General features: G+C 33.4%; 1 protein-coding gene across 1 annotated transcript in view; it reads right to left on the reverse strand.

Annotated features, from left to right (window-relative positions):
- Positions 1-889: 889 nt before the first annotated feature.
- Positions 890-11,591, reverse strand: part of LOC117122411 (BTB/POZ domain-containing protein 9-like) — a gene marked incomplete in the record, with an annotated part of 21,147 nt that continues 10,445 nt past the window's right edge. Inside the window, 3 exon segments of the mRNA XM_033267966.1 lie at positions 890-5,458; positions 7,434-7,512; positions 8,953-9,060. Coding sequence (XP_033123857.1) covers positions 5,336-5,458; positions 7,434-7,512; positions 8,953-9,060 — 310 coding nt within the window.

Raw genomic sequence — 11,591 nt, forward strand, 5'->3', positions numbered from 1 at the left:
ATAAAAAATTGGTTTATACAGTAATGTAGGTGATTTAATGTCAATTAAATACACTCATCATACAGGTTGATGTTACAGTGGCCGTATTTATTGTTTTATAGTACAAATTCACAAAGTTTACAGCACTCATTTTGAAAAGAAGACCCCCCCCTCCCTTCTTTACTTTGCAAAAGTAGCCTCGAAAAGAAGCCCATCTCGAAAGGAAGCCCATCTAAAGTTTTCAAAAAAAAAAAAGAAGCCCCCCTCAGGGGCTTCAATTCGAGGTTGTACGGTATTTCACTAATTATCTTAAATTCTTCTTATCATTGTACGTACATTCTGTTCGAGTATATTTTTCAACCTTCTCTCTATATCCTAGTCAAAATCTTCAATACTGTATTATTAAATTACTGAGAATTGGCAACTGCGATACGACTTGTTGGCATCTCCAAATAATGAGGACTTGTGGTGGCTATCATGAAGATACGATGGCCTGGACGGCTCTATTAGGCCTATGCTCGAGGGGTGTTCTAGTTGAAAGAACAATAGCAATAGTCGGTCAATCACGTAAGTATTATTAACAAGACTTGGTAAACTCATTGGCGCATTTAGGAACCTTGAAATGGTGGGCCTGATAGAAGGACGCAACGGTGAAAATGGGAGGGGCCCGATATTGATATGAGGGGAAACTAGAGTGCAAATAAGGTGGTTTTAACCTACTTGAGCGTTATTTTTTCCCCTTCAAACATTTCCAGGTGGGAAACCACTGGGTGGTAAAGTGATCTTTTGGGGGTGTGTCCCACATCCTCCATGCACTCGTAGATGGGCTACTGACTACGATACGATAGGAAAGTGTTGTTGTGACGTAGAAATTATGCCACCACGTCAAAAAATACAACTCTGAAAAACGTTTTCTTATACCGAAAACTTGTTATTGTTCACTAAAATCGCATACTATAAGTATATACCAATCATAAGAACAATTCAAATTAATTAATTCAACATTAACAGTTAATAAAACATTCCTGATGATCATAAAGTAACAATAGAAAATTAAAATACAAAAACGTTAGTAAATTAAACTTAATTATTCATCATCATAGTTTCACAAATTTTTCATAATTTATTATTATTTTTTCAATTAAACAAATTTTTTTTTGATATTCTACATTCTGTATAATTTTACAAACATCACATTCCATAGAGTCTTTTCAAATAATGGTTGTAGGCCTATAGTATGATATATCATATATTAATATTCCATAAAATGAATTCAGCCTCTCAGTAATTTTACTTTAAAATTCTTTGTAAAATATGTAAACAATGGACCTTTCCGATAAGCCTCGCCCCTTGGATATTGTTAAGGTCCCACAAAATGACAGGGTAAAAGCATAGACAAACACGAGCGTTTGTGGCACGTTTTGTGATACGCACGCATTCCTGGCCAATGTTCTGATTGGTCAGTTATTTGATTGACACTCGCGAACTGTCCAATATTTCTGGTAAGACGCACAAAATACAGTTCATGTGTTCTTCTGCATAGACCACATGAACTGTATCAAAGTTCATCCTCAAATTCCAGACCACTTTGGGACCTAAAAGTTTTGGATGTTCTAGCGGCTCGGTCTCCAATTAGAGGGTTGGCTTTGTGTTAAACGATTGATAATTGTCATTTTGATCTTTGAAAAAGTGGTCTCGAATTAGATGGTCTCGAAATGAGAGAGGACTCGATTTGGAGGGTGCACTGTATTAATGCATCTATTAATATTTTCCCATTCAACTGAAATGTAATAATACTTATAAATCAAGCAATTAAAATATTTAAATATATTTTTCAATTATTTTACCTCAGCACAGACAGTTATATAATATTCCTAAATATTGTTTTTTATATAAATCAATAAAAACTATTACAAATGTGCAATAAATTCATCAAAACATTAAACATAATTAAGAATGTGAAATGTGTAAAGCAGTATAACTTACAAGCAGCAATTCAAAGGGAATGTAAATTTTATTCGAGGAAATAATATACAACAAATCACTGCAATAGATGAAATCTGATTGGCTGATTAAAATTTAAAAATTAAATTTGCAAATAACCATTACTTGGAAATGTAAAACAGAATAAAATATAATAAACACATTCAACCTGTTCTAGCATAGTGGTTTAAAAAAAGAAAAAATTGGATAAATGGAAGATAAAAGAAAGCCTTACTTACTGATATAAGAAAATAATGCTTTGGCTAGACTGTCAAATTTTATTTGACAAAAACATGTTACATGCCTAAATATGGTAATGATGACATCATATCATTACCATATATAGGCACATCATGACTATATATGGCCATACAACAGTTTTTTGTCAAACAAAATTTGATAGTGTGGGCAGAGTTTAACAATGACAATTTAATTGCACCATAGATATAACTATAATCACTAAATTTACATAATAAGCTTTGGTTCACACACGTACACTCACAAGGCAACAACCATGAGCTGACACAGCTAGAGCAAAAATGCTTAAGGTCGAATAATCTATATATCATCACGAATATCGGATACGAGAATGCATATGACTTAACCTGAGCCTACACCATCAGATTTCTGTGGGTTTTTTTTATTAACTTTTATATTAACACGTTGAAATTGATATTTCAATAGCTTACCATCTTTTGGATATAAAGTTTAAGCTGTTGGTCCAGTGTGCAAAATGGTCCATGGGCATGATAGCTAAAGGCCTGACCAGACTATCAAATTTTATTTAACAAAAACAGGTGATATGGCTAAAAATGGTCATGATGTCATCACATCATGACCATACATAGGCACATAATGACCATATATGGGCACATCATGATCATATATATCTATATAACAGATTTTTGTCAAAAGAAAATGTGATGATCTCGACAGAACTTTGTGCAGTAGACTATCTGAGAACAAAACAATCGATGGTCTCCTTAATTTATACGGTCCAATCCACCACCACTGGAAAATGTTTCTGTACTCTAGTGGGGGTATCGTTTGGTGTATTTCACATGGAAGAAATCCAATCCAATTCTAGCAAACCAAAAATCTGAGTGTGTATGCCAAGGTTCATGCGGCAAAATCTACAGCCTATCACAATAATTTGCTATTCTAATTATATTACAAATCCATTTATTCTAAAGTACATTTTTTTTTATCATATGCAATATGAATGAATAGGGAGTTTGGTCACAATAGGATAAAACAAACAATTTAATCCTAAAAATTTCAGCTTTAAAACATTACATAGATCAAATATTTCAATCAACAAAAATATAATATAAAAAAAAAACCATTAAGTATAAAAAAATATACATTAATAATATGAGCTTTTAAAGCTTTACAGGGATGGGGTATTTGCAATGTAATAAGCCAATATATTCAACACAATTGGGTTAAACTTGATCCGAGCTAAACCCAAATTAAGCCCCCATTAAGTATCAACATCATTTCAAGAGGAGAAATGTAATTCCCAAGTGCCAATATTTTCTGAAAATTTCAGAAATACGATAGAAAAAGTGAGCATTGGTAAGACATTTTAAGATACAATAAAAGAATTAGCAGTTTTTACATTGCAATTCACGATATACAAGCACTTTGTAACACTTTGATCAATCACTCAACAATTAACCTATGACCAAATTGAAAACCATCAAATCTAGCTTCTAACCAATAATTCAAAGACATCATCTTGATATCATGCATCACATATTGCATTGATGATAGGTTCTATTAGCTAGGGAGAAGGAGGAAAATGGTGAAGGGGTAACAATTCTATGGCTGGAGAGGGAAAAAATAATTATATTTAGGAAAATTGGCAAACTACAAGTTTTGTCCAAATGTAAAATGTGATTCCTTGTCTCTCTCTCTACAGTAACCACAATACCTTTTTGGGGACTCAGTAATTGGTAATTTTACAACTGCCCCTTCCCTAGACATGACAAATGTCAGGCTCTGCAAAAATCTTCATGAATTTTAAATCTCTAGGGACATCTTTCAATAAATTGTTATAATGGTCATGTGATCAAAAAGTGAAAGTCACATGAAGATGATGATGTCATTACTTGAGGCATAACAAAACTTTTTGATTGGATAAAACTAGCACAACGGAAACAAATTTCAACAGGTTTCAGATTAAAAAATTCAACGATGCCAAATTATTAACTTTTTTTTTTTCAAGTAACTCATATAAAACTTTACATAAAATCTGAAAAAAAAAACCAAACAGAAAACCAAGGACAAAAGAAAGGATAGGATAGTTGCTTAAACTTGGAGGGAGATTCATTCAAATAAAAATACAGCAGCATACATCCATTGCTAAGGAAATACTTTTTTTATACCTTGTTTCGCGAACTTTTCTTTTAAAGATCGTCGAACAAAAATTTTGGTATTTCATTTAGCGAAATAGCTTTGTCAAAAACATCCAGACAGAGGAGAAAACAAAAATAAAATTGTATTGGGTGATGTAAACAGTGTAGTAATGGAATGGCTACATGCTTTAAATTTATATAATTAGGAAGAAATATACATCTTATTTTTGGAGATTTAAAGGCAGCAGCAGTCATCATAAATATAAAGAAAAGCTTTTATTTTTTTTTTTCCCCTGCAATTTCCATTTTTTCATGGCAGCAGGTGTACTAATTGGCCAAGCATAAAATTGAATTTTTATTTGAAATCACCATTATTGGCAGGTGGTGGGTTCGATAAACAATGTGTAAAAAAAGTCTTGTCTAAAGGTGGGGATTCATTGAAGTCTTGGCCTTCTACTTAAATACAAATATCCCGACATAATGGTACAGTGATAGGATGAGAAACTTCAAACTGGAAGCTACTAAATTTATACAATAAATAAAATGCTGAGTTGGTACAGGAAGTTTAAAATATTATATGTTGCTTATACAAATACATCATAATGGGCAAACACATACAGTTTAATAGAATATAAATAGATGAGATGTGATATTCTGATTATAATAAAGTAAATAAAACATTGAAAATTGTAGTACTTTAAGGTCTAGGTGTATTTGGTATGACTCTAAATTTTGAGCACACAATTGTTCTCACTTTGACCTGAAGAAGAGCACTAGTCTAATACTAGTCTTTAAAAGTACTAACATTTTCAGTCTTATTTAGAAGATCACTGTATTACTGTATTTATAAACAATATTATTTTCATCCAGTAATACTTCTGATTAAGATACAAAACCTACCAACAATAAGTTAATTCAAATTATAAATAACCTCTCATGACAATACACTCAAAATAACTGTGGTGTTCCACATGGTGTAACAATAACATCGGTGTATTGCTCCGATTTTGATGTTAAAATGCGCCACCTACTGCTCCTACCGCTGTCGGAGAAAGCTTTCCCGACGAAGTGCTGTCTCCGTCACTCTGTATTTCTTCTTTCTGCGCCGGACACTCAAAATGGACGCAATGAAATACCTGTCAGAGAATAATAACAAATATATTGTATTATAATTATGGTTTATGATGAATGAATTAATTAGAGATATACTGCCATCTAAGAAATTGATTAAAAAAAACCTAAAAAGTAAATCAAAATTAAAGTTGCTCAAAGAATCAGATTTTATTCACTTTGAAAAAGTTACAAATTAAAGATTTACAGACAATTTACTAGCAGAAATTTAAAAGTATATAGGAAGAATATAAAAATAAACACAAAACTAAGATTATTCTTGTAGAAATAAAATCAGCACAAAATTCTATAGTTTCATCCCACCTGCAACTTTCCAAGCCATATACATATTTTTTCCCTCACAATCAAACAAATTTAAAGCATTTTATCAGTCCAATATGCTGTCACAAAATTGCTGGTTTTACCTCACTTATTTTCCATATTCATAATTAAATATTTTTATTTTCTACTCTGCTTAGATGCTTCTAGCAGAACCTTTCTTTTTTCTCCTTTGAAACCAATTTTTAAGCTAGTTAAATAAGTTACAAAAAAAAAGTTTTGCCCAAGGCAATAAATGTATTTTAATAAATAGAGAATTAGAGAGAAGATTAGTAAAAAAACTGAAAGGTCGCAACATATGTTGCAAGATAACAACAGTATCCCGTCAACATTTGGCAAGGTCTGTCCACAGATAAAGAGTTTACAATCATGCTAAGATCCATCAGCAAATGGTTGGGACGATACGTACAGTTACATCAGTCTGCGTAGATACTATCGCTTGGGTGTGTCTATTTCAATCATTTCTCCTAATCATACTAAATAACAAAATCTTCCAGCAATTATTTCAAAGTTTATCATTCCTATGATTTCCTTTGGATCTTTTATTGCTTTGATTCTAAAGAAGGTAAATATCTCTTTAAGCTCCTATCAATTTCAGGGAATTTAATGATACAAAAATATTTTTGAAAAATATAAAATATAAGTTGTATTCATAACTAAATATTAAGGAAAGTGCTAGTGATCTGATTTTTGTAAAAGGAATGGTTAAGAGTCCCATGCTATTGTCTATGTAATGGGCAAGAAACTTAAACAGGAATATAAATGGATAGCTGGAAAGCGTAAATGACTTTTCAATAATTCTGGAATAATTTTGACCTAATATTCTTTAGTTCCAAGAGAGGCTATTTTTGTATCCATTTAACCGAAAAATAAATATTTCCAGCTTTGGAATAGGTTCCAAGACAGATGGTGCTTTAAGAAACACACACTATTTTTATTGACAGTTAACATAGCTTCGCCCAGTACATCATAACATGCTTTATTCTTTATTTAATTCTCTTTTGCGTATCTTTTATTAACTTACTTTAGTATGTATTTGCTTTATCTATAATTAAGTTGGATTAAAAAGCAGTTTTTCTTGTTTCCATAATGTATACATTTTCCTATATTTTATTTTTTATTGTTGATTATTAAATTGCTTACTTTCATCTTACGTCCCCCTCTCTATTTCCACAAAGCTTATGGGGTTTTAGGAGGGTTCTATTTTGTCCCCTGCTTCTTTCAATGTATTTACATTTATTTTTATATATCCAAAAATAAAGAAATTTTGAAATAAACTGCACTGAAGTGCTGGTATGGAAGTACTTCTTAATTATTTAAAGTTCTATACTTAAAACAGAAACAATAGTGATTTTGGTAAGCCAATATACATCATACAATGTTGAACGTAGAAAATCATACAATGTTGAACGTATTAAACCCATAATCTTTAAAATAAGCCGGGCTGAGTATCTGTCACAACTTAGCTATCTTCCGATCTTTTACACACATACCCCCAGGAAAAGAATCTCTACATCTTCATTTTGCATGTCATACAAGAGCATCTCCAATCACTCTGGTAGAAAGATGTACAACTAAAAGTCCCAGTGGAAATGCATAAAACTTAAAAATCATAATCTGTATCCCATGGGGGCGTGGCTCCAAAGGACGTCCATTACTCACTTCATTGGCGGTGTTCCGAGTTCCAACAATCTTGATGAATGCCACGGCTTTCTGAGGAAAATTCAGGGTCTGCCAAGACCTGTTGCAAACAATAATCATCCATGACATAAGTAAAGATATCATGGATTTATTAGACAGAAACAGAAACATTTTTTGACATGAATTTTAATATTTTGAAATGAATACAAATTGTTTGATATTAATCAAAAGTACTTTCTGTATCTCTGTATTAGACAGACCTTGTTTACAGAATTTGATAGTATAGCACATATAATGTTAAACTATGATTGATTGTTAACAAGATAGGCTACGGTCTCTACATCACCAAGGGGCTATAGATTTCACCGTTTCCCGAAACTAGAGCAGTCAATAATTGTTGTATATACCTCATACATAGATTCTACGAGGTCTAAAGAAAGTAATGAAAAGAGTACCCACCAAGTAGGACTGGCTTACTTCATAGGCCTAGGCGATCAAAGGGCTAATCTCTCTCAGCGTTGTAGAGGTTGCATCCTCTTTACCGTACGTGCGTGTCATAATTGCATAGCAACCACGTTATAGGTGGGGGGTAAGAGATTACAAATCGCGACAGGGCAAAAAAAGTACTATCATTTAGGGTATAGGACAATTTTTCCCCAGGAAGAAAGTACTTATCATCCTAACCTACATCAGAGGAGTGATGGTTGAAGTTATTGCTGGCTTTTTAAACAATCAGATGCCTAGAATCTATGTATGCAGTATGTAATAGGCTTACCATCCCAAAACCAGTGTCAGCACTAAATGCTTAACTAAGGAATTAGCATAAGAATGTGGCAGCACCTGTATTGTATACTTTATAGTACAGAGAAGCTGTAATACTTTTAATCATAACTACAGGAAATAGTAAGACAACTTCAGTAAATGACCTATTGGTTTAAAGCAGGGGTGGGCATAAAAACCCAGTGAATTTTTGATTTAACACAGAGGGCCGCACCCAAACTTTGATGTTTCCAGTGAGCTTCCAAAAACCTCCAAGCACTGCTTTTACATCATTTCATTCTCAGTTTTAATGGAACTTTTTACATATGATTGGTGTCGGGCCGTAAAAATCAAGGTGTTTTCTAGACAATTTTGATTGGCGGGCCGCAAACATAGGGTTTTTAATCCATTATCGGGGCCGCAATAAGATCGCTGACGGGCCGCATGCGGACTGCGGGCTGCACTTTGCCCACCTGTGGGTTTAAATCTTATAATGTGGAGAATATGAATAAATTGAAAAGTCAATTTTCATGTTTCGGTCACTAGTACTGGTTTTGGCATTGCAAACCCTATATGCCTACAATGTTAACTCCCTCCACCCTCAAACGTATGTTCTGTACTCCTGTGAAAAATGATGACAATTATGGATGGTTCCACAATAAAACATTTAAACCAGTCTCCAAGTATACAGATAAGCCTCAACACTGCTTATGAATATTCAGTTAGTGCATTCTTCCAGATTATTTAGTTATTTTCCCGCAAGTATAATTGAAATCCTTACCTGCAGTTCTCTTTGGTTTTGTCGGCTACCCGTACCCATGTTTGGTTGTCTGTTGAAACCTCTATGTGGTAACTGTATGTACGATCATCACAGTCCCAAAGTAGCATCCTAGAAACAGGTTAAACAGAGCATGAAAATAAAGATATGCGAGAATATAGATGAGGGAAAAAGGTATCTGGTAGAAGGATAGATAAAAGGGGAGGGCGTGGGGCAGGGTCAATAAACTTGGATTAAGATATAACTAGATATTACAGTAGTACTTCTGAAACACAGTAAAGGCAACAAACAAAAAGACAACAACAATGATGCAATAAATTGATGCAATAAATTGATGCAATAGAATTGATAATGGATACAAATTGGGGAAAAATTCAAATTCCGCTCAGATAACCTTTGGAACAATCTTCCTCACACGAAATTCATTAAATTCTTTAACTTTGCATTCCTTCAAAAATTTGATTTCATTTAAAACTTGTTTCTTTTTGCTACTTGCGTATACCAATTTTCACTGTTTCTTTTTTTACAAATAATTTCTTTAAATATTATTTCATATTCTCAACATGCTTTTACCTGCTAACTGGACCTTAAGGAAGAACAATGTAAATTGATTGAAAAAATTGACAACTGTATTAACTGAAAAAAAAATTCAGAACTATTTATTGAATCCAGAATGAATTTATTTCATATGTAAATTGATTAAGTTTTAAGATTTCTATCTATCTATATAAGGTTTGAGTGTTTTGTTGGTGGGAGCTGGTGTGGTGGGGTGTGTTGTTACATGTATTAAACATTACAACTTTTAACTAATGTAGAGTCACAATATGTCATGTTTGTATAGCAGCATTATAGTAGTAGAGATCTACTAATAGTGTAGTCTATATATTGAACAATAGAAGTAGCCATGGTATATCGTGGAAAAAAGTCCCCCAGTGGCAGTTTGAACAAATAACTTCTTTTCTCGTGGCTGGCCGTATATGCCCTTTTTACTTATTTCCAGAGTGAAAAAGGTAGATATCATCCGATATCCGTGGGATAAAATGATTATATTTCGATAGAATGCATTATTAAATATACTTATTAAAGAGAAAATGTTAATGAATCAAATAATTATCTCATTACTGGGCTACCGCACTTGACATCTCAATGTAGGTAATGAGTTGCTAATCGTCATCAATGTAAATGTTCATTGGAAAATGAACGACACATTTATCATTTACTGTATTGTGATAAGATTTTGATTTGACCCCAACACATTTCTTTTTATATTCCAGATGGGTGTTTGTCTTTGATTCACATTTATAGATCAAGATGAATATACTTACTGAATTTGTAAAAATAACAGAATTCCTGTTTTTCTGATTTTATACTAAACAAATTTAAATATATGTTTAAAATCTACAACAGAGGCTAATGAACATCCATTTTACAGTAATGGTAACACACACATACACACACACACACGCTCTCTGAGCCTAGGTCGGATGACAGAAAGGTCTATCCTATTCCTAAAGCTAGCCCACCTATCCTAGGACTGCTGTATTAAAATGGTGAAAATTCACCAAGTTTAAAGGGCAATTTCAGCCTTTACGAAAAGTTTTCCTTTTGAAATAGAATAAAATAACAACTAATGGTATACTAAAAACTTGATCTCAAAAGCATTCCATACCTAGTACAGTACTTAGCGACTTCCTATGGTGGCACTGTTTGTTTTAATATTGTCTCTGTATGACATACCGGATGATAGACCCCAGAAATACAACAAAACATACTGTACAAGTAATGGTTTTCTAAAACACAGTGATTTGGATGTGTGTGTTATACACATAAAAAACAACTTTTGTTTAGTTTGAATCCATAAAAGATACCTTAAATTTTCTGTAATATCTGATCTACTACAAGTATTACCCAGCCAGCCTATGTGGTTTATCTCACCTAGAGGCCTAGCCTAGCATGGAAATTAGTAAACTAATTCCTCCATGGGCCTAGTTGAGAGCTGTGAGTAGGTAAGGCTAGCGTCAGGAAAGAAAGAACTGCATATGGAACTCGCTATCATCGATTCTAGCCTTGACGATATCATTGTCAATAAGGTTTTGATTTGACCTCAACTTATTTAATTCTTTAAAAAATGTTTTCATGGCTAAGCCAAAAACCATTCATTCATTCGCACCGACAGTATGTTTCAGGTACCACAAAAAAACGGCTGTACATCATCGCTACCAACCAGACTCATCATGGACGTAAGGTTAGCCGTAAAGCTTACCATCCCAGGCTGTGATTGTTGATGTACACAAGATGGAATATAGAGGCAATTTGCAATCTGACCAATGACGAACACGCTTTCATATTAAAAGAAACCCATTCCAATGGTAAAAATATATGATATAAAAACATACAATTGCACGGATTTCCCAAAAATATTTTCGCAGAAACTCTTTAAATTTCCTAATTTCACATCTACTGTATATTATTGCAAGATTAGCCTAATCGCATCACAAACGAAGGCCCTGATAGAAAAAGAAAGGACTTCAACAGGCCCGTATCCAGCTTTTTCAATGGGGGGGTGCGTTTTGCGAGCGCAGCAAGCAACCAGGCTGGGGCCAGGAAGCCGGCCAGGAAGCCGGCCAGGGCCCCCGGCCCCG

Source organism: Anneissia japonica, unplaced genomic scaffold (genome assembly GCF_011630105.1).
Source record: "Anneissia japonica isolate Jap-2015-1 unplaced genomic scaffold, ASM1163010v1 scaffold275_len1219475_cov178, whole genome shotgun sequence".
Classification (NCBI taxonomy): Eukaryota; Metazoa; Echinodermata; class Crinoidea; order Comatulida; family Comatulidae; genus Anneissia; species Anneissia japonica.